The 24,667-nt window shown below is 41.4% G+C and overlaps 1 protein-coding gene across 2 annotated transcripts; it reads left to right on the top strand.

Moving 5' to 3' along the window:
• Positions 1–2,002: 2,002 nt before the first annotated feature.
• On the top strand, positions 2,003–24,667 carry LOC135517863 (calsenilin-like). 2 transcript variants are annotated; one of them, XM_064942534.1, is made up of 9 exons: positions 2,003–2,198; positions 10,905–11,085; positions 16,072–16,196; positions 16,512–16,581; positions 16,923–16,993; positions 17,158–17,265; positions 17,490–17,594; positions 17,960–18,022; positions 18,314–24,667. In XM_064942534.1, exons 1-9 carry the CDS (start codon positions 2,064–2,066, stop codon positions 18,359–18,361), a joined length of 906 nt encoding a protein of 301 aa, XP_064798606.1. In that variant the 5' UTR covers positions 2,003–2,063; the 3' UTR covers positions 18,362–24,667. The 2 variants fall into 2 exon arrangements, with proteins under 2 accessions (XP_064798606.1, XP_064798607.1); XM_064942535.1 differs by lacking the exons at positions 2,003–2,198; positions 10,905–11,085 and adding an exon at positions 12,438–15,341.

Genomic DNA, 24,667 nt, shown 5'->3' on the forward strand with positions numbered 1-24,667 from the left:
CTTGGGATCATTGAGTTCGAGTCTTCCCTTTATGCTGCTATCTGCTTGCTCTCTACTTCTTTTTCTTCATTCAAAATGTTCTTCTCATCACTTTGTCCACCTCCCCCTTATGTCTGTTTAACTTTATTCTCTCCTTATGTTCTAAGCCTCCTAAACACTGCTTAGCAACAGTTCCCACAGCAACAAACTGAAAAACTTCACTGTCTGTCTGTCTGTCTGTCTGTCTGTCTGTCTGTCTGTTTGTCTGTCTGTCTGTCTGTCTCTTTTCTCCATCCATTTTTACAAAGTAACAAGTACTGCTTCTTATTAAATTGCAAGTGACACCATTGGTTTGCGGTGATAAGATAATCAAAGCAGTGAATGGAATGACATTCAGATATTTGACAAGCAATGTGATCAAATGGCTTTGCTTTACAGTTCACATTCTGAATGAAACCCTACTTTCTGTAGGAAAGGAGCAGGAGAGGCTTTGAACACCTCATTAAGTCTGCCTATGCAGCAGCGAGATCAGTGCAGATAAAAATGCTCTGTCATTAATCGAATGATTTCGGAAAGTAACTAGAGACAAGGTCTTTGGGTGGAAATCTTAAGCACTCTTCAGGAGAGACCTCTGTGATTAGCATTGTGTGTTCTGTTATCTTGATTGAGTTCAATGGGAAATTAACCTCCTAATTGACTGTTGGGAGAAACGACATGAGAAGTCAAAAAGGACCAATCTCTAGTCAATCATCTGTCTATAGAAAAGAAAAGAGAAAGGACTCAGATCGCTGTTTAAATAGGGAAAATACAACAGTGCAGGCTAATTTTAGAGGCAGGATTGTGTAAACATTGGTGACATGGCAATTCCCATAAAATATCTGGCAATACCATCAGCTTTGTATTAATTTCAAATGGGTACTTTATATTATTTTATAACATCTAATAATGTCCAGTATAATATACAATCACAGGTTCCTAAGGGATATTTGTACCTTGACCTTGCCACACATTCATCCTGTGTTCACTCTATCGTAACTGATAGAAAAACATCCAGAACTGCTAATAGCTAGCCTGAGTAGCCTCTGAATACAAGCCAAAACAGTGAGAAGTCATTCATCTCCTTGTCCTCTCTTCTTCTGCTTGGCTTGTGCAATACTTCCAAGCCAAGCCACTCTTTTTAGTGCAGCACTGCTGTCTTTAAAACTGCGATATATTTTTATATATATTTCAACACTATGAGTTTGGAATAATACTGTGAAATTGTGAAAATTATTATAATTCCCTTTTCATGTAAGAGCTGTTTGAAAAGGCTGCCTGAAATTGCAGCCTGATTTGGTGGGATGGTGTTTTGGTCTGCCTGGTGACAGCAGGAAATTGGTTAATAGACGAATAAGAAAGAGAGTTCCAAACCTCTCTGCCAATAACAGCTAGTTTTCCGTTTCCCCTCCCAACTCAGACCACTCCCAGACAGTCCTAGCAGAACTCTTGCTTGAGAAATGACTCTTTGCTAAGAAGCTATTTTTGTTTCTTTTGACCATTTTAATTGTAAACAATCACAGTAAGTTACTTAATTGTTACCCAGAAATGACTTGATATTGATATAAAATACCTGCATAGGACATTTAAATCCTGATGATGTGTAAACTGAACATTTGCCAAATTGCACATAGTTTAACTCATCCACAGATTTAGGGATCTCAAGCTAAAATGTATATTGTTCAAATTAATAATTGTTTAATCTGCTACAGGCTCTGTATTCCGTTGTTTAGCCATAACAGCAATTTACATGTAACTGTCCTACTTGCTTATCACAATGACCAGCAAAATGCGCAAAAGTCTACAGAAAGAACATCAAAGTAAGATATCCCCAATGGGCTCAATACAAATGTAGCTCCCTGTGGGGATCCGATAGTTGGCCAGGTTCGTGACTGTCATGTGCTAGATTGGGAAAGACATTCTGCCAGCGGTCAGAATCCCGACAAGGAAAACACCACAGCATGTTCAGAACCACGGACAGCACGTGGAAAAAGGCATACTGGTGGTGCTCTCCCTGTTTCTCTCTCTCTCTCGTGCGGTGCTTTGAAATGAGCGAGTTTATGCCTCACAGGTTACGGTTTACGTCAGGATTCTCAGAACAGAAAGTGCGCGCGACTAGACGAATGCCTCAGAGCGGTTTACTGCAAAAAGCAAGAAATCAACATAATATCAACATCATGCAGGTAAATAAAAAAAATATTACATGTATATTTTGATGTGTTGTTTTAATTATTGGAATAACCTAAACAAACTGCTCAGGCACATTCACTCTCAGGCACATTCACTCTCAAGTTTGAGTTCAGTACGAGGCATATCTGCCAAATCCATGCGCACATCATTAATAAGTTACGGCAGAAAAAAAAATCATAATTGAGATATTGCATGTCTCATAAAGTGAGTGTTGTTGAATCAATCATATGCAACAGTAACCAAACTGTTTGTTGACGCCATGGAAAAGTTGTCATGTAAGCTGCTTGGTGTATGAAAATGTATGCACTCTGGATAAGAACGTCCGCTAATTTACCTAAATATAAATGTCAAATGTGTCACTGATATTGTACCTGCTCTGATAATGACTTTATTCTATGCCATGTTGTGAAAATGGCTAGGGTCAACTTAATTATATTGATTCTTAGCATCTGTAGTATTGTGTGTCAGTAGCTTAATTGTGTTGTAACCATGTACTACTCAATTATTTATGAGTATCAAATTCAAGCAGGCGATTACTATTTCATTGTCCAAAGGCAGGCATTCAGATATCACTTAATGTATTTAATCAACTAATGGTGTGCATATTGATATATAGAGTGACTGACTGTTGTTCAAACCATTGTAGCAATTGTGCAAGACAGAAGTCTGGTAGCTGCAAAAAGCTATTTAATAATACAATAGTTGAGCTTGTTGCTGAAGTTGTAAGGTATATGGGGGGATTCTTTCTCTCTTGAAGGTGCTCAGCATTCTGTCAGATTCAGTATGTAGACATCACTCATTGCAGCTGCAGCTGGAGTTTGATTCTGTTTTCAGCAGTTGCCTTGCTGTTTGGAGCCATATGTTGACATGAAAACTATTTTGGTTATGACAACTCCCTGTAGAAGCTCAATGTGTTTACTTGTTAATGTGCTAAAGGCTAATTGGGAAAACAAACTGAAAAATATGGAGCTGAAATGTCATCTTGCTTTGAGGGAAAAACAGGTCAAGAAGTAGTTGCAAGTGCCCTCCGTTAATACACTGTAAATAATGTATAATACACAACCCCCCTGCATTATACAACACACACACACACACACACACTGGGATGTTTATCTGTGATTTTTGATAATTTAACACATTTTGGTTGTTGTCTTCAAAGCAAATGCACACATTTTAATTTAGACAAGATTCCGTAAGTCAGGCATGCATCTTCCAGATGTGTGAGGGGACAGACATGCATAGCGTGACACACAAGAACAGTGTGATGTTGAACCACAACAAAAAGGCATTATATCCCCTTGGCTTATGTAACAGTGACCTCATGTGATGTCCTTTTCCATCACTCATCTTTCAGCAGCTGTCCTATGCGGTGTGTCTACTAATGCATTACTGCACTTACTGAACAATATCACTTCCTCTCTTGGACAAAATGTTGACTGTGTTACAAATCAGCCATTCTTTTAGGGAGTGAAAAGGACAGAAAGCTCCACAGAAAGTGGTTGTTGAATAAGACCTTAAGAATCCACTCAACAAGTTTGACTGGCAGTTTCACTAACTCCCAAATTGTAATTAAACTGTGCTCCTTGCTAGATTCACATTGGGAAACAGAGAGGAGCCCTTGATCTTTGTGACCGGAGTGGAGGGAACAACAGAGAAAAAATTGATGAAGGGGAAACAAGGAAGGAGGACATTATCATCAGCCCAGGGATTAGGAGCACTGTGTTCTTTTTTGTTTCCTCTCTGTCTCTCTCTTTCTCTCACTCTCTCAGGTTGTTTGTTTCCACTGGCACTTTGTGGCACTTTAAATAGAGCCTATGGTGAGAGGCGTCTACTTTTGTACAGAGCTTGTGGAACTAGCTCTGCAATGGATTCAGGGTCCATTAGTCCGTTTGAATTTGGATGATGGTCAGGAAAGTATCCAATGCTCAAGTTAATAATAGTGTATTTGTGAGGGGGAGGGTTCACACACCTAAATGTGAGCTGAAGAAAAGTAGTTGCATAATGAACATAAAGACACACTCCATTGCTTAAGCAATGTCTTCTGCACAATGACGTATAGAACCGCAATGCAAGCCTCTGTACAGCCTCCCTTTTGTACGTACAGCATGCCTTCAAGACTTGCAGTCCACCCCAAAAGAAAATGTCATGCACTTTTACACTGCCTTCAGACAGTATTCACACCCCTTGACTTTTTCCATATTTTGTTGTGTTACAAAGAGAGATTACAATGGATTTAAAAAAAAAAAATTGTCAACAATATACACAAAATAATCTAATGTCAAAGTGGAAGAACAATTCTAACATTTGTAATATATATATATAAAGATCTTGATTAAATAAGTATTCAATCCCCTGAGTCAATACATGTTAGAATCCCCTTTGGCTGCGATTACAGCTGTGAGTCTTTCTGGGTAAGTCTCTAAGAGATTTCCACACCTGGACACCTGGATTGTGCAACATTTGCCTGTTATTCTTTTCAAAATGTTTCAAGCTCTGTCATTGGTTGTTGACCATTGCTAGACAACTATTTTCATGTATTGCCGTAGATTTTCAAGCAGATTTAAGTCAAAACTTTAACACGGCCACTCAGGAACTGTCTTCTTGGAAAGCAACTCCAGTGTAGATTTGCCCTTGTGTTTTAGGTTAATGTTCTGCTGAAAGGTGAATTCATCTCCCAGTGTCTGGTGGAAAGACTGAACCTGGTTTTCCTCTAGGATTTTGCCTGTGCTTAGCTCCATTCCATTTCTTTTTTATCCTGAAAACTCCCCAGTCCTTAACGATTACAAGCATACCCATAACATGATGCATCCACCATTATGCTTGAAAATATGGAGAGTGGTACTCAGTAATGTGTTCCATTGGATTTGCCCCAGGCATAACACTTTGTATTCAGGACAAAAAGTAAATTGCTATGCCACATGTTTTGCAATATTACTTTAGTGTTTGGTTGCAAACAGGATGCTTTTCTTTATTTATTTTTATTTGTTTTCTGGACAGGCTTCGTTCTTTTCACTCTGGCAGTTAGGTTAGTATTGTGGTGTAACTACAATGTTGTTGAGTCTTCCTACATTTTTTCATATCACAGCCATTAAACTATGTAACTGTTTTAAAGTCACCATTGGCCTCATGGTGAAATCCCTAAGTGGTTGACTGAGTTAGGAAGGAGGCCTGTATCTTTGCAGTGACTGGGCGAATTGATACGCCATCCAAAGTGTAATGAATAACTTCACCATGCTCAAAGGGATATTCAATGTCCTTTTTTTTACCCATCTACCAATAGGTGCCCTTCTTTACGAGGCGTTGGAAAACCTCCTTGGTCTATGTGGTTGAATCTGTGTTTGAAATTCACTGCTCGTCTGAGGGACATTGCAGATAATTGTAAGTCTGGGGTACAGAGATGAGGTAGTCATTAAAAAATCATGTTAAACACTATTATTGCACAACTTATTATGTGACTTGTTAAGCACATTCTTACTCCTGAATTTATTTAGGCTAACAAATGGATTGAATACATATTGACTCAACACATTTCAGCTTTTCGTTTTTTAATTAATTGGTAAATACATAATTCCACTTTTACATTATAGGGTATTGTGTGTAGGCCAGTGACACAACATCTAAACGTAATCCATTTTAAATTTAGGCTGTAACGCATCAAAACGTGGGAAAAGTTAAGGGGTGTGAACACTTTCTGAAGGCACTATCTTGGGACCGTGTCTTGGGACCGTCCACAAAAGCAACGAGGGAGCGTTATGTAAATGATAGAACCATTTCCACTGTAGTTGTCCCACTCTACTGTATTTTGACTGTGAGAGAGAGACACATTGCACAGAGATTATATTAAATAACATAATAACAGTGTTCTGAGTTACAGTGCATCCCTCTGTGACAATAATCAGCTGATCCCAGCTGTTCCATGCAGCCAGGCATTATGAGTACAACGGAAGCCTAGAGCAGATGTTCTCACCATAGGAGGCACAGTGCGCCAAGGGCTTGTGTGGGGTACGCAGGACCTGACTTGATTGGATTTTTTTATTTGTACCTTTTCCGTTCGCGATTGTTTAGACCGATCTAAAACAACACATGAGTTCGTGATGCTTTAGGCAAGAACCAAGTGGTAAAATGCCAGAGGAAAATGCTACTCCGATGCACATGCGAACATCAGAGGGGTTTGTCTCTATGACAGAAGCTGAGCTTCTATCATCTACAGTCGAGGAGTCAAAGAAATTGGACTTTGCTAGGAAGTGATCCTATGTGGGACTCATTTGATCTGTTCACTTTCTGTAAAAGAAACTATGTAGAATTAAATGGAGGGTTCATATTAATTATCATAATAAAAACATATGTAGTAGCGGAATAACATTTGTGGAAATCGGGTCCAGACAGTTTCCTTATCCATTATCATTATTATTAATATTAAATATACTATCTAAACTATGTCAGGAGTCTTTTTAAACTAAGTAGAATTATAGGAAATGAGCTTTAAAACCCTCAAATTAAACAACATCAAGTTGGTGGTGTATTTAATATAGGCTATCTCAATAGACAATAATAATACAAAAGGGGGTGGGGCTTTGGCGTGTGAAAATGTGAAAAGGGGGGCACTTGTGAAAAAAGGTTTTGCAACGCCCTGCCCTAAACGGTCTGCGATTTACCAGCCAGTAGCACTGTACCCTGAAGCTTCTCAACTGCTGGGTACTTCTCAACTATACAAAACCGGAATAAATAGTGACAATTGCTTAGGAAATATGTAAAATGAGCTCTTTCCCAAAATGTCACAGTAGTTGAGGAACCCCTCACGCTTGTAGATCTAAACAGAAAGAATTTCATACATTGCGATTTCAGACTCAGTGGACATGTTGACAAGATTCAAAAGTAACCACACTGTTGCTTCTATTGGATTGTTCATTGAACAATTCATACAGGCAAATCAAATATATTTGTCGCGAAATCTGCTTTAGCTCGCCAATAGAAGAAAGGAAGCAGGATTGATTGAGAGAGGAAGAGAGATCTTGGAGTGTATGGGGACTATGGAGACTATTTTAAGTATTTCTGTAAAAAAGCGAAAATGTATTTGCTTGTCCAAGTATGTATTATGCAGTATATAAGCATTTCTCTTTGAAATATTTCTTCCACAAGAAAATGTCCCTTGTGCATTGTCTTTAGCTAAAGGCCAAAAAGTGACCTTAAACTGTACTGTAGTGATCCAGGTCAGGGCAGGGAGAGTTCATCTTTAGGGATTGTATACAGACAATCTGTATTTAACAGTCCTGTTATGGGCCAGTTCTACTGGAGTGGTGAGTGTACCACCTCACTGTGATCCATGGCAAGAGAAGAAGGGGAAGGATGCTGTATCTGTGTTGCATGTCAATGAGCTCTGTGTACACTGTGTTCTCCTACTCTGTCAGGACCAAGGGAGATGCTACAAACTCCACACACACGGGGAGAAAGAGGGGCTGACAATGAAGAGGGCATGTGTTGGTGACGTGTGGTGATCAGCGGATGGTGCAGTCTCCCGCAGTGTGCATGATGAGTTGGATTATTAAGGGAGGATAGTTATACCCTGCTGCATCTCCCACATGTCAGGCTAAACGTTAATAATGTAGTACTGCGGATGCCAGGGCCTACATGTATGTATGTATGTATGTATGTATGTATGTATGTATGTATGTATGTATGTATGTATGTATGTATGTATGTATGTATGTATGTATGTATGTATGTATGTATGTATGTATGTATGTATGTATGTATGTATGTATGTATGTATGTATGTGTGTGTGTGTGTGTGTGTGTGTGTGTGTGTGTTTGGGTTGGTAGGGGATGGTCTCTCTTGTCCTTGTGTTTAACACATGGCTGGATATCAGTGTTTAACACATGGCTGGTAATCAGTGTTTAACACATGGCTGGTACTCAGAGTTTAACACATGGCTGGTACTCAGTGTTTAACACATGGCTGGTAATCAGTGTTTGACACATGGCTGGTAATCAGTGTTTAACACATGGCTGGTAATCAGTGTTTGACACATGGCTGGTAATCAGTGTTTAACACATGGCTGGAAATCAGTGTATAACACATGGCTGGTAATCAGTGTTTGACACATGGCTGGTAATCAGTGTTTAACACATGGCTGGTAATCAGTGTTTAACACATGGCTGGTACTCAATGTTTAACACATGGCTGGATATCAGTGTTTAACACATGGCTTGTACTCAGTGTTTAACACATGGCTGGTAATCAGTGTTTAACACATGGCTGGTAATCAGTGTTTGACACATGGCTGGTAATCAGTGTATAACACATGGCTGGTAATCAGTGTTTAACACATGGCTGGTAATCAGTGTATAACACATGGCTGGTACTCAGTGTTTAACACATGGCTGGTAATCAGTGTTTAACACATGGCTGGTAATCAGTGTTTGACACATGGCTGGTAATCAGTGTATAACACATGGCTGGTAATCAGTGTTTAACACATGGCTGGTAATCAGTGTATAACACATGGCTGGTACTCAGTGTTTAACACATGGCTGGTACTCAGTGTATAACACATGGCTGGTACTCAGTGTTTAACACATGGCTGGTACTTAATGTTTAACACATGGCTGGTAATCAGTGTTTAACACATGGCTGGTACTCAGTGTTTAACACATGGCTGGTACTCAGTGTTTAACACATGGCTGGTACTCAGTGTTTAACACATGGCTGGTACTCAGTGTTTAACACATGGCTGGTAATCAGTGTTTGACACATGGCTGGTAATCAGTGTTTAACACATGGCTGGTACTCAGTGTTTAACACATGGCTGGTACTCAGTGTTTAACACATGGCTGGTACTCAGTGTTTAACACATGGCTGGTACTCAGTGTTTAACACATGGCTGGTACTCAGTGTTTAACACATGGCTGGTACTCAGTGTTTAACACATGGCTGGTACTCATCCCCACCATGGCAGCTGACTCTGATCTTTTATTAATGCTGTTTTAAGGAGTGTGAATTATTGAGTGAGTTCCTCAGTGCTCTGTACGCCTTGGCTTCTTTTCATATTCAAATAGGAGATGAGGAGATTACGAGGGGGCTGGGAATCTCCCCCAATATTTTGCAACAAAACAAGAACGCATGTGTCCCGCTTTGCGCATGCATACATGCAAACACACACGCATACATACACACGCACACACACACACACACACACACACACACACACACACACACACACACACACACACACACACACACACACACACACACACACACACACACACACACACACACACACACACACACACACACACACACACACACACACACACACACACACACACACACACACACACACACACACACATTAACATATCTTTTACATAGTCACACACATACAGTACTCTACCATGCACACCCATACATACTAGTGGGCCTTCCATTCCCCATCAATCCAGGGGTGATAAAGCTTCCTCTCTCCTTATCTATTGTTTTCTTCATCCATGTCATCCTACATACAGCCCATTCTCCTCTTATCTTCAGTCACAGCATCCTGTATGTCTTCAGCCTCGGTGAACTGACTTTAACTTTGATATGTAATGCGTAGGTGGCAAGTTGAAAGAATTGACAACTTTAAAGGATTTTCTTTTCATTTTGTTGTATTGAAAATAAAAAGCAGAAATGTTTCATTTGCTTTAGTATTCACACCACTGAGTCAATACTTTGTAGCAGCACCTTTGGCAGCGATTACAGCTGTGAGTCTTTTCTTATTAAGTCTCTTTGAGTTTCCACCTGGAACATTTTCCCATTTATTCTTTTAAAAATCTCTTCAAGCTCTGTCAAATTGGTTGTAGATCATTGCTAGACAACCATTTTCAGGTCTTGCCATATATGTTCAAGTAGATTTATGTCAAAACTATAACTTGGCCACTCAGGAGCATTCACTGTCTTCTCCTGAACTTTTTTAGGCTTGTCATAACAAAAGGGTACCATCTCAGCGGTCTCCGAGTGTCCACCCTGACATTGGAAGGTTGGGAGTTCGATCCCCGGCCGAGTCATACCAAAGGCTGTAAAAATGGGACCTGATGTGTATCTGCTGCTTGATACTCAGCATTAAGGAGATAGATTGTTTGATATTGAAAGAAAATGAAGGCCCTGCAATAGATTAGCGTCCTGTCCAGGGAGTGTATTTGTACATCACATGCCAAGGCTCGTGCAAGGCTACAAAGTGGTTGAATACTTATTGACGCAAGACATTTCAACTTTTAATTTTTAATTCATTTAAAAAAAACATAGGTCCACTTTGACATTATGGGTATTGACAAAAACATCTCTAAGCCATTTTAAATTCAGGCTGTAACACAACCAAATGTGGAAAAACTCCAGGGGTGTGAATAATTTCTGAAGACACTGTATAACTTTCGAAATACAGCCGCTATGATGCATTTTGCAAAAACGCACAATCATACAGTATGATGCAAAATGCATGGACAAAAATAGATTAATGAAACAAAAAGTGGAATAGGGATGGCTTATGGATGGCTTTTTTGTACACATTTTCCGTAATATCATGTTCTTTCTCTTCCTCCCCCTCTCTGTCCAGCCTATACATTCTTCTCTGTGCATCCTCTAACCCTTCTGTACCAGCAGTCTTCTCTGTAGTGTCCTTACCCCTCTCTCTGTCATCTGTTAACCAAGTTAGTTCTGTGTCCCCCAGGCTGATGGAAAAGGAGTGGATGGTGGCTTGCTGCCTGATGCCAACGGGAAGGAGCCCAGCCCAGGAGGACAGAGGGAGGACAGAGGGAAATGGCAGAAGCCCCGAATCACTCGTAAATCTCTGATGAAGTGCTGCCTCGTCAAATGGATCATTGACAGCACCACAAACACTCAGGGGCCAGGTAGGTCAGGGACAGTGCCAAACTTACATGAGGCTCAGTCATCCCAGCTACAGAGTTGTATGTGTTCTTTCCTGTGTGGGATAGCTGGGGTGGAGTGAAGACGAAGGCAGAGGAGAGGGGGAGGGGATGCAGGTAAGATTAATTTGAATGCGTCTACCCCCATTTTATAGGACTATATTTTAACTCTATCATCTCTCTTGATGTCTCTCAGTGGACTTCTACTGTGCTAGCCACTCGTCTTTTTGTGTCACTTCAATATACTATCAATAAAACTCTATTCGTTCTCCACAATCCCAGCAAACTGATTGCCGTAGGCTTACTGCTGAGACTTGCCCTGTTAACTCTCCTGTAAACTCTCCTCCTGTATACTCTCCGGTAAACTCCCATGTAAACTCTAATTTAAACTCTCCTGTAAACTCTCCCACTCTCTCCTTTTTCTCTTCTTTCCTTTTCCTTCAGTTATTTTAGTAGGGATTTAGAAAGCTTAAAATGATTATTGAAATAAAAGTCCCAGTGTTGACAGTAATGTACCAGTCATCTCTTAGTGGAGGGAAGCTGCCTCCAGAAAGAAACTATGGCCAGTCATTTTGTCAAAAGGGTAATGATCAATTCCTTTTTTTTCAAAGCCTTTGTGGATGACTTGCTATACCCTTTTTCAGGAACAGTACAACACATGCAAAAATATATTGTTACGTAAATAAGGGTGTTGTTGAAAGAGTACATTATTTGTTTTTTTCTGTCCAGCACCTGAACTAGTTTGATATTTGTAATTTTTTATGGGTGGAAGTATGAGCTGAATATGGAGGGAGTAGCAGAGTGTCTGTTTCTGCTTGTACCCCCGGTATGCCCTCGTTCTCTCTATCTATCTAAATTATTGACATTGCCCTTCTGTGCATGCAGACTGGGGCTAACATGTTCATGTGCACTCACCAGAGCGAAGAGACCCCCAACCACCGTCCCGTCCCCCCCACCTCCACCCCTCCGCCGCTCTGCCCTGCGTCAACTCTTAAGCCCTTTCCAGTAAGGAACCACCAATACAACCATGTCTAGGCATTGCCATCTGCTGGATAGAATTAATCATTACATGACACAATATAAGTACTCTCTATGTACACCAGATGGTAGTCACACACTCTGGCAGTCTTAGAACCTTTCAGAGGGAGTGAGGGAGGGAGGGAGGGAGGGAGGGAGGGAGGGAGGGAGGGAGGGAGGGAGGGAGGGAGGGAGGGAGGGAGGGAGGGAGGGAGGGAGGGAGGGAGGGAGGGAGGGGAGGGAGGGAGGGAGGGAGGGAGGGAGGGAGGGAGGGAGGGAGGGAGGGAGGGAGGGAGGGAGGGTTCTACTGTAAGCAGATGGTTGTGTTTTTGTGGGTTGCTGTCATATGATTGATATTCTGAGGCTATGGGCCTTCATGACGTTCTCATTACTGTTGTTATTAATGTTTGCTCTGACGAGTGCAGAAATGCCAATATGCCAGCATTAAGCCTTGTCCGTCTTTAATGAAAGAGATAGATCAGCATTTAGGGAGCATGGACATTTTGCTGCTGTCTTCGTTTTCAATGGTTTATTACATGAGTTAACCCTGCACTGTACGCATGAACACAAGGCTCTGCCTGACACTGTTGTGGCAGTTCATACGGTTACAGAGACAGTGGATTAAAAACGCTCTGTGATCATTCTGATGGTAGTGGTTTGGTCACCTGTGCTTGCTCTTTGTAGGAATGGAGTTGAAAGTGAGGATACTGTTATCTTTAAAATACAAATGTTTGACATTTATGTGTTTGCAAAGTAGTACTCGGAAATTATGAACAGGGGCTCATTTGTGGGACTGTGTTCCCGGTGCAGTGGTGCAGCTGTGCTTCAGTGGTTTCCCTACAGTGTCCACAAGGTGCAGCACCTTGATATGCTGCATAAAAAAGATTGAGTCCAGTGGCTAACTTCATCTAAATCTCTCTCTGGTAAAAATGCATTTCTGGCCTGTTCCCATTCCAGTCCTAAGACCAGTATTTTGCATCTCATTGATATATCCTCCCCTGCTCCCTCTCTCAGCTCCTGCTTAAACTCTCTCCAATAAGATGTGCACACTCACCAGTTATGAACTCTACCTCTATTAGTATTTTTTACTGCCTCACACTCATCAGTTATGAACTCTACCTCTATTAGTATTTTTTACTGCCTCACACTCACCAGTTATGAACTCTACCTCTATTAGTATTTTTTACTGCCTCACACTCCCCAGTTATGAACTCTACCTCTATTAGTATTTTTTCCTGCCTCACACTCCCCAGTTATGAACTCTACCTCTATTAGTATTTTTTACTGCCTCACACTCATCAGTTATGAACTCTACCTCTATTAGTATTTTTTACTGCCTCACACTCCCCAGTTATGAACTCTACCTCTATTAGTATTTTTTACTGCCTCACACTCATCAGTTATGAACTCTACCTCTATTAGTATTTTTTACTGCCTCACACTCACCAGTTATGAACTCTACCTCTATTAGTATTTTTTACTGCCTCACACTCCCCAGTTATGAACTCTACCTCTATTAGTATTTTTTACTGCCTCACACTCACCAGTTATGAACTCTACCTCTATTAGTATTTTTTACTGCCTCACACTCCCCAGTTATGAACTCTACCTCTATTAGTATTTTTTACTGCCTCACACTCACCAGTTATGAACTCTACCTCTATTAGTATTTTTTCCTGCCTCACACTCCCCAGTTATGAACTCTACCTCTATTGGTATTTTTTACTGCCTCACACTCATCAGTTATGAACTCTACCTCTATTAGTATTTTTTACTGCCTCACACTCACCAGTTATGAACTCTACCTCTATTAGTATTTTTTACTGCCTCACACTCACCAGTTATGAACTCTACCTCTATTAGTATTTTTTACTGCATCATACTCATCAGTTATGAACTCTACCTCTATTAGTATTTTTTACTGCCTCACACTCACCAGTTATGAACTCTACCTCTATTAGTATTTTTTACTGCATCATACTCATCAGTTATGAACTCTACCGCTATTAGTATGTTTTACTGACTCACACTCATGCACACCACAACTGATAACATGAAAGCATTGGTGGATTGTCAATGAATGTTGCTAAAACTTTACAGAGACTTTGTAAGGTGTTTTGGGATAGGAAAAATAATTAGGACACTATGTCTACCTCCACTATTCCTCTTGTTTAAAGTCCCTTAATAAACTCAGTTGAAATATCAGTTTGTTGAATTAGAACTACAATGTGAGGTTTCTTTTTGAATCCAGTGTTATGTTGGCTGTGTGAATGGGGAGATAGACACAGGCAGCGCCACACAGGGCAGGGCAGACTCCTTCACTCTAAGTGCTGCTGTTCATATTCCAGCCATCAGTGGATGTGGATCAATGCCTGGTTTACAGCTTTACATCATCCTTGAAATGCCTGGGAAAACAAGGAAACGCTCAGACTGTCAATTAGAAACTATTAGTAAAAAAAACAACCCATAATCTCTCCGGACTCGCTGCCCTACTCCCCTCTCTCATCTCCCTCATTCGCTCCAACTGGAGAATGCACTAGAGGGATAATTCCTTTCCTGTAGGACAGACTTACCCAAAAAGGGAGACACAGGGGGTTCAGCCCTTAACTGGTGCAGAATGTGTACTAAGGAAGATACTTCACAGAGGATGGAGATATTTGGGAGATGAGGAATCAAGTGGTATATGTTTGTTTTCAACTCAATACCATGCACTGGACTTGGATTTAGAGGGACTTTTTGAACACAAGAAGATATTATTATCAAACTCACCTTTTTGCTTTTGCTGGATATCAAGGGATTAAATGAAGGGAACCTGGAACAGAGTGACTGTTAATGGATCTCTACCTTCACTGGATCTTTACCGTCTTCATCACAAGGAGCATCGTCACCTGAGAGTTCACTTCCTTTGTGTGGGTGGGAAAATGGGGGGAGTAAAGTGTGACCAATAGATTTCAGGGTTCGCAGCTATTTTTCAGACATCTTGTTCAATTGTTTGTTTTTATGTTTTCTTAGACACACACATCCAGCAGCAAACATTTGTTAAGTTGTAGAAAACGCATCCAATATGTTCAGAGCTGGCCAATAGCAAGCTGATAAAGGTTCTTATTCAAACACGTCAGCCATGGTGCTGGAAGGCATGGAACTGATTGCAATTACTGTAGTCATTGGCCTGTTTTTTGTAGTGTTCAAGCAGTTTGGTGTCTGGGAGCCCTTGACATTAGATGGTAAGTAACAAGGAGAGGCTCTCTAGTGCCCTGTTCTTTTCAAGGCCATCATATTCCTCACAGATAGACAGAAGCTTCTTGTACTGGGTTGTTGATAGTTGAAGATATAAATGGATTTCATTGTTGTCACTTTATGAGAGAAGACGGGCTTCCACTGCAACTCCAGATAAACTGCCTCAAGACAACGATGGTTTCATGTCTTCTTACTGTTTTATAGAGAAAGAAATAACTTAAACCAAAAAACCGTCTGGCTTAATCTGATTGTATGTGTTCCCCCCTTCTCACTTCCCTACACTTCAATTTCTCCCCTGTCTTCCTCTCCCCATTCCTTGTGCTGTTTGTTTGTATTTCATAGATGGTGAGCACACACACAGTAGTAACTCCCTGTATTCATCATTTCCTTTTGTTATTCATTCATCATCCTCTCCCACTTTATTGTTCACATGTCCACCTTCTTTTTGCCAAAATATTGTACACCATTTTCATCAAATCCAATTTCTCTGTTACCCACCACACAAATTCCTCTCCCTCCCAATTTGTTCTGATGGTCCTGTCTTCCTCTCCTGATTTCAACCTTTCTCATCCGCTCCCGTCCTAATCTTGCCTCTCACCTGATCCACATTCTTCCCTCCCTTTCACCTTTCATCTTTCACCTCTCTCCTTCTCCCGACTCTCCTTCATTTCCCTGGGTTCTCCTCCTCTCTCTCTTTCCCTCTCCTCTCTCAAACAGAGAGTAGCGACTGTGAATTGGAGCTTTCTACTGTTCGTCACCAGCCTGAAGGCTTGGAACAGCTCCAGGTCCAGACCCAGTTCACCAAGAAGGAGTTGCAGTCACTCTACAGAGGCTTTAAAAATGTGCGACTGGGACTTGGCTGGGCGTAGAGCACCGAGTGGGATTGGGGTAGAGGTTAAACACACACTGTCAGGGACTTGAAGGACTGCGAAGATATCATCTTACAATAAGTTTCATATACTTGCATAGCTACACACATTTATTTACACAGATATTTACACTCACTCACTACGAGCTGTTACACATATATTAGCCGATAACAAACCGTTAGATATATCTATTTTCATAGATATTTAACTACATTTATAAATACATACAGCGCATACAAGTTAAGCACTTAGTACTTATTAAATATATTTTAATTTCCCTCTGAACAGGAGTGTCCCAGCGGGCTGGTGGATGAGGAGACTTTCAAGAACATCTACTCACAGTTCTTCCCCCAGGGAGGTAGGAGTCTGCCCTCAAGTGATGTAAGGGAGGCACAATGGAATAGTACAGCAGATAGGTGGGAGACTCCCTTTCAACTGCTGCTACGTTTTCAGCTCTTTCAATGGGCTGTGATTTAATAGAGAGCCTTATCATACTGTTTTGTAATCAACATTTGACAAGAAATTGAAGATTCTGACAACTCAGAACCTCACCTATTGATTTATATATGCTGTAAAGACTGACCCATTTCACCCAGAGCGACCGTCAAAGTGGATAAAAGTGGAAAGAGAATAAATAACCAGCTGTCACCCACTGTATATCTGCCTAATGTAAACTACATTATCGGTATCCCTTCTCAGATGCCACCACATATGCACATTTCCTGTTCAACGCATTTGACATGGACAGAAATGGCTCTATCCGTTTCGAGGTAAGCAAAGCTCCTCTTAAATTAGGTCAGTTGTCCTCTCGTATAAAACCTTCCAGAACAATCAACCTTAGCCATCCCGATAACATGCTCAATCTAAAAAACAAATTGCCTTCAGTAGATGAAATACTTCGACTGTCAGTAAGGTTTTCTATGTTTTTTTGCAGGACTTTGTGATTGGACTATCTGTACTGCTAAGAGGTTCAGAAACAGAAAAACTCCGGTGGGCCTTCAATCTGTATGATATCAACAAGGATGGCTACATCACCAAGGAGGTACAGTGTAAGGTCGTGCATTTCCTGTTTGTTGCATAGAGATGCACTTCTGCTAGACATAACACTCCAAGACCTGGCGCTGACTCATGACTGTATGTGTGTGTGTGTGTGTGTGTGTGTGTGTGTGTGTGTGTGTGTGTGTGTGTGTGTGTGTGTGTGTGTGTGTGTGTGTGTGTGTGTGTGTGTGTGTGTGTGTGTGTGTGTGTGTGTGTGTGTGTGTACAGGAGATGTTGGCCATAATGACGTCCATCTATGACATGATGGGCAGGTATACCTCTCCCAGTGTACGAGATATTGATCCATCTGAGCATGTGGACAAGTTCTTTCAGGTACATAAACCCCCCGTGTATGACCCCTCCCATCTCACCCCCATGTCTAACATTTTACCTTGATTAACACCTTCTGTCCTTATGTTTGTGTTGTTTCTGTCCTAAAGATGTATTTTTTGGCTATTGTGTAATAAGAACTCTCGTCTGTTTGAGTTTTCCCAACCTAAAAGCTTCACATTTTGTTACTGTGGAAGCACACAACCGGCCCAGCGTCGTCCGGGTTAGGGTTTGGCCAGGGTAGGCCGTCATTGTAATTAAGAATTTGTTCTTAACTGACTTGCCTAGTTAAATAAAGGTTAAATAGAATACATAAATTGTAGTTCTGTATGTAATCGTATAAGATATTTAATGGCTAGATTTTTCAGAAAATGGATCGGAACAGAGACGGGGTGGTGACCATTGATGAGTTCATAGAGACTTGTCAGAAGGTAAACACATCCTCCACAATCTTTACTGATGAAAATATGTACTGTACATCATGCTAGAATGCCCAGACAAGCCACATGCTATTACATGGCTTTAACTCGCCTGGCTAACATTCCAGGTATACCTGTAGCTGGCAGACAACTGGTTAACTGACAGGTTTGTCTTACAGAACCTGTTCATGTCAGAGGAACACAAAGCATATGAAGAGCTAAGAACAGTTCTGCCATAAGTAGTGTTCAATTGACATTGTGTCCTTAACAACTGATTCCTCAACTTTTCATTTCTCTCACCAGGATGAAAATATCATGGCCTCCATGCAGCTCTTTGAGAATGTCATCTAGGTCTAGGAACGGACGAAGAACATGGATAGAAGTCCTGATGACCTTTTATTGCTTCTGATACCAGACCCTACAAGCCCTTCTACACTTTAACCATTCACCGTTTGATAATAGAAAAATATTTACACACATCGAGATGAGGACAGTAAACATATGGCAGGGGGCATAGGGAAATTACCTTTTAAACGTTTGATTCCACTACGTACTGTATATGGGAAAATAGTCCCTTCAATGGTTCTATTGACAGTAGAGGTCGACCGATTATGATTTTTCAACGCCGATTATTGGAGGACCAAAAAAGCCGATACCGATTAATCTCACGATTTTTTTAACTTATTTGTAATAATGACAATTACAACAATACTGAATGAACACTTATTTTAACTTAATATAACACATCAATAAAATCAATTTAGCCTAAAATCAATAATGAAACATGTTCAATTTGGTTTAAATAACGCAAAAACAAAGTGTTGGAGAAGAAAGTAAAAGTGCAAATGTGCCATGTAAGAAAGCTAACGTTCCTTGCTCAGAGCATGAGAACATATGAAAGCTGGTGGTTCCTTTTAACATGAGTCTTCACTATTCCCAGGTAAGAAGTTTTAGGTTGTAGTTATTATAGGAATTATAGGACTATTTCTCTCTATACGATTTGTATTTCATATACCTTTGACTATTGGATGTTCTAATAGGCACTTTTGTATGCCAGTGTAACAGTATATTTTCCGTCCCTCTCCTTGCTCCTACTTGGGCTCGAACCAGGGACACATCGACAACAGCCACCCTCGAAGCAGCATTACCCAAGCAGAGCAAGGGGAACAACTACTCCAAATCTCAGAGCGAGTGACGTTTGAAACGCTATTAGCGCGCAACCTGCTAACTAGCTAGCCATTTCACATCGGTTACACCAGCCTAATCTTGGGAGTTTATAGGCTTGAAGTCATAAACAGCTGCTGGAAAACGCACGAAAGTGCTGTTTGAATGAATGCTTATGAGCCTGCTGGTGCCTACCATCGCTCAGTCAGACTGCTCTATCAAATCATAGACTTAGTTTTAACATGATAACACACAGAAATACGAGCCTTAGGTCATTAATATGGTCAAATCCGGAAACTATCATCTCGAAAATAAGACGTTTATTCTTTCAGTGAAATACGGAACCGTTCTTCAATGTTATGTCATAATTACGTAAAATTCTGGCAAATTAGTTCGCAACGAGCCAGGCGGCCCAAACTGATGCATATACCCTGACTCTGCGTGCAATGAACGCAAGGGAAGTGACACAATTTCACCTGGATAATATTGCCTGCTAACCTGGATTTCCTTTAGCTAAACATAAAGCTTTAAAATTATATACTTCTGTGTATTGATTTTAAGAAAGGCATTGATGTTTATGGTTAGGTACAGTCGTGCAACGATTGTGCTTTTTTCGCAAATGCGCTTTTGTTAAAACATCCCTTGTTTGGCGAAGTTGGCTGTCTTTGTTAGGAAGAAATAGTCTTCACACAGTTCGCAACGAGCCAGGCGGCCAAAACTGCTGTATATACCCTGACTCTGTTGCAAGAGAAGTGACAAATTTTCCCTAGTTAAAAGAAATTAATGTTAGCAGGCAATATTAACTAAATATGCAGGTTTAAAAATATATACTTGTGTATTGATTTTAAGAAAGGCATTGATGTTTATGGTTAGGTACACGTTGGAGCAACGACAGTCCTTTTTCGCGAATGCGCAATGCATCGATTATATGCAACACAGGACACGCTAGATAAACTAGTACTATCATCAACCATGTGTAGGTAACTAGTGATTATGATTGATTGATTGATTGTTTTTATAAGATAAGTTTAATGCTAGCTAGCAACTTACCTTGGCTACTTACTGCATTCGCGTAACAGGCAGGCTCCTCATGGAGTGCAATATGAGGCTGGTGGTTAGAGAATTGGACTAGTTAACTGTAAGGCTGCAAGATTGAATCCCCGAGCTGACAAGGTAAAAATCTGTCATTCTTTATTTGTATTTTTATTTGATTTATTTCACCTTTATTTAACCAGGTAGGCTAGTTGAGAACAAGTCTTCATTTACAATTGCGACCTGGCCAAGATAAAGCAAAGCAGTTCGACACATACAACAACACAGAGTTACACATGGAGTAAAACAAACATACAGTCAATAATACAGTAGAAAAATATGTCTATATACGATGTGAGAAAATGAGGTGAGAGAAATAAAAATAATGGGGTGCAAAGGAGCAAAATAAATAAATAAATAGAGTGAGGGAGAAGTGTTTCCAGTTTCAGATATTTTTGTAGTTCGTTCCAGTCATTGGCAGCAGAGAACTGGAAGGAGAGGCGCCCAAAGGAAGAATTGGTTTTGGGGATGACCAGAGAGATATACCTGCTGTAGCGGGTGCTGCTATGCTGACCAGTAAGCTGAGATAAGGGGGGACTTTACCTAGCAGGGTCTTGTAGATGACCTGGAGCCAGTGGGTTTGGAGACGAGTATGAAGCGAGGGCCAGCCAACGACAGCATACAGGTCGCAGTGGTGGGTAGTATATGGGGCTTTGGTGACAAAACGGATGGCACTGTGATAGACTGCATCCAATTTATTGAGTAGGGTATTGGAGGCTATTTTGTAAATTACATCGCCGAAGTCAAGGATCGGTAGGATGGTCAGTTTTACGAGGGTATGTTTGGCAGCATGAGTGAAGGATGCTTTGTTGTGAAATAGGAAGTCAATTCTAGATTTAACTTTGGATTGGAGATGTTTGCTGTTAGTCTGGAAGGAGAGTTTACAGTCTAACCAGACACCTAGGTATTTGTAGTTGTCCACATATTCTAAGTCAGAACCGTCCAGAGTAGTGATGCTGGACGGTCGAGCAGGTGCAGGCAGCGATCGGTTGAAGAGCATGCATTTAGTTTTACTTGTATTTAAGAGCAGTTAGAGGCCACGGAAGGAGAGTTGTATGTCATTGAAGCTCGTCTGGAGGGTTGTTAACAGAGTATCCAAAGAAGGACCAGAAGTATACAGAATGGTGTCGTCTGCATAGAGGTGGATCAGAGACTCACCACCAGCAAGAGATACATCATTGATGAGAAGAGAGTCGTCCCCAGAATTGAACCCTGTGGCACCCCCATAGAGACTGCCAGAGGCCCGGACAACAGGCCCTCCGATTTGACACACTGAACTCTATCAGAGAAGTAGTTGGTGAACCAGACGAGGCAATAATTTGAGAAACCAAGGCTATCAAGTCTGCTGATGAGGATGTGGTGATTGACAGAGTCGAAAGCCTTGGCCAGGTCAATGAATACGGCTGCACAGTATTGTTTCTTATCGATGGCGGTTAAGATATCGTTTAGGACCTTGAGCGTGGCTGAGGTACACCCATGACCAGCTCTGAAACCAGATTGCATGGCGGAGAAGGTGCAGTGGGATTCGAAATGGTCGGTAATCTGTTTGTTGACTTGGCTTTCGAAGACCTTAGAAAGGCAGTGTAGGATAGATATAGGTCTGAGGCAGTTTGGGTCTAGAGTGTCCCCCCCTTTGAAGAGGGGGATGACCACAGCTGCTTTCCAATCTTTGGGAATCTCAGACGACACAAAAGAGAGGTTGAACAGGCGAGTAATAGGGCTTGCAACAATTTCGGCAGATAATTTTAGAAAGAGAGGGTCCAGATTGTCTAGCCCGGCTGATTTGTAGGGGTCCAGATTTTGCAGCTCTTTCAGAGCATCAGCTGACTGGGTTTGGGAGAACGAGATATGGGGAAGGCTTGGGCGAGTTGCTGTGGGGGGTACAGTGCAGTTGACCGGGGTAGGGGTAGCCAGGTGGAAAGCATGGCCAGTCGTAGAAAAATGCTTATTGAAATTTTCAATTATAGTGGATTTATCGGTAGTGACAGAGTTTCCAAATTCTCAGTGCAGTGGGCAGCTGGGAGGAGGTGTTCTTGTTCTCCATGGACTTTACAGTGTCCCAGAACTTTTTTGAGTTTTTGTTGCAGGAAGCAAATTTCTGCTTGATAAAGCTAGCCTTGGCTTTTCTAACTGCCTGTGTGTATTGGTTTCTAACTTCCCTAAAAAGTTGCATATCACGGGGGCTGTTCGATGCTAATGCAGAACGCCATAGGATGTTTTTGTGTTGGTTAAGTGCATTCAGGTCTGGAGAGACCGAAGCGCTATATCTGTTCCTGGTTCTAAATTTCTTGAATGGGGCATGCTTATTTAAGATGGTGAGGAAGGCATTTTTTTAATAACCAGGCACCCTCTACTGACGGGATGAGGTCAATATCCTTCAAGGATACCCGGGCCAGGTCGATTAGATAGGCCTGCTCGCTGAAGTGTTTCAGGGAGCATTTGACAATGATGAGTGGGGGTCGCTTGACCGCTGACCCATTACGGATGCAGGCAATGAGGCAGTGATCGCTGAGATCTTGGTTGAAAACAGCAGAGGTATTTAGAGGGCAAGTTGGTTAGGATGGTATCTATGAGGGTGCCCGTGTTAACAGCTTTGGGGTGGTACCTGGTAGGAAATAATTTGTGTGAGATTGAGGGCATCAAGCTTAGATTGTAGGATGGCTGGGGTGTTAAGCATGTTCCAATTTAGGTCACCTAGCAGCACGAGCTCTGGGGGGCAATCAGTTCACATATGGTGTCCAGAGCACATCTGGGGGCAGAGGGTGGTCTATAGCAGGCGGCAACGGTGAGAGACTTGTTTCTAGAGAGTTGGATTTTTAAAAGTAGAAGATCAAATTGTTTGGCTACAGACCTGGATAGTAAGACAGAACTCTGCAGGCTCTCTCTGCAGTAGATTGCAACACCGCCCTCTTTGGCCGTTCTATCTTGTCTGAAAATGTTGTGGTCAGGGATGGAGATTTCAGAGTTTTTGGTGGTCTTCCTAAGCCAGGATTCAGACACAGCTAGAACATCCGGGTTGGCAGAGTGTGCTAAAGCAGTGAATAAACAGTTAACCCACCGTTCCTAGGCCGTCATTGAAAATAAGAATATGTTCTTAACTGACTTGCCTAGTTAAATAAAGGTGTAAATAAATAAATCGGCCAGATTTGTTATGTACTTGAGTGAAGACCCAAAAGCGGTTTTAACAGAAAACAGAGTTCTTTAATGAAAAACAGGAATGGCATAAATCCTCTTCCAACGTAGTCAATGGAACAAAAAGAACGTTAGTATAATGCAGGATGCACCTGCCAGGCGGACTCCGACAGGATAGGACAAGGTGGAAGCAAACGGGACGACAGCTTGCTTCTGGCATCAAAAACACAAACAAGAATCAGACACTGAAAGTAGCAGGAACAGAGAGAGAAATAGAGACCTAATCAGAGGGGGAAGAGAGAACAGGTGGGAAGGAGAGAATGAGCTAGTTAGGGGAGATGTAGAACAGCTGAGGAATGAGAGACAGAGAAGGTAACCTAAAAAGACCAGCAGAGAGAGACAGAGTGAAGAGAAAGGACAGGAACAGACATAACAAGACATGACAAGATTGGTATCCAAAAAAACCGATTTCCGATTGTTATGAAAACTTGAAATCGGCTCTAATTAATCGGCCATTCCGATTCATCGGTCGACCTCTAATTGACAGTTCTACTTTTCTTACCATGGACACCCAGGGAATGGCAACATAAAAATGGAAATGTTAGAACATTGTACAGTACTGCCCATGCCTGAACAGATTATGACCCTTTGCATGTTTGCCTGAGACTAGTGTAAGTTCATGATAACACAGTGGAATACAAATATGAAAATTGTTATTGAGTAGGCTGAAACCTGATATTGTATTTGTGTGTGTGTGTGTGTGTGTGTGTGTGTGTGTGTGTGTGTGTGTGTGTGTGTGTGTGTGTGTGTGTGTGTGTGTGTGTGTGTGCGTGCGTGCGTGCGTGCGTGCGTGCGTGCGTGCGTGTGTGTGTGTGTTTGGGGGTCACAAAACTGGATACATAGGATAAGTTGATATTCACACAATAGCTTGGGAACGTAAAAGCTTTTTACATTGCACCTCCCACCCACCCGGGTATAAGCTCATCAGCATCATGATAGGAAGGTGGGATTTATTGATGTTGCCATATCATATATCATGCCGCCACACGTCCCAGACGTCCCGGCACCTACAGCCTACATCATCTACTCATTGCATACCCGGAGAGAGAATGTATTTTAAAATGTTGTTGAATATCACTTTCATTCTTGAATGAATTTACACTTTTAATATAAAATGACCTGTACATTGCATGAAATTTTCAATGGCATTTTATGTAATTTTCCCAAAATGTGGTTATTTTCCTGTGGCAGTAAATGTTTATGAACGAC

The sequence above is a fragment of the Oncorhynchus masou genome, chromosome 28, assembly GCF_036934945.1.
Source record: "Oncorhynchus masou masou isolate Uvic2021 chromosome 28, UVic_Omas_1.1, whole genome shotgun sequence".
NCBI lineage: Eukaryota > Metazoa > Chordata > Actinopteri > Salmoniformes > Salmonidae > Oncorhynchus > Oncorhynchus masou.

Excerpts from the sequence above, each read along its gene's own strand:
- LOC135517863 (XM_064942534.1), top strand. The coding sequence starts at position 2,064 with ATGAGCGAGTTTATGCCTCACAGGTTACGGTTTACGTCAGGATTCTCA. Across the intron at positions 2,199-10,904 it reads ATAATATCAACATCATGCAG|GCTGATGGAAAAGGAGTGGA; the intron begins GTAAATAAAAAA and ends TGTGTCCCCCAG. Across the intron at positions 17,266-17,489 it reads ATGGCTACATCACCAAGGAG|GAGATGTTGGCCATAATGAC; the intron begins GTACAGTGTAAG and ends GTGTGTGTACAG.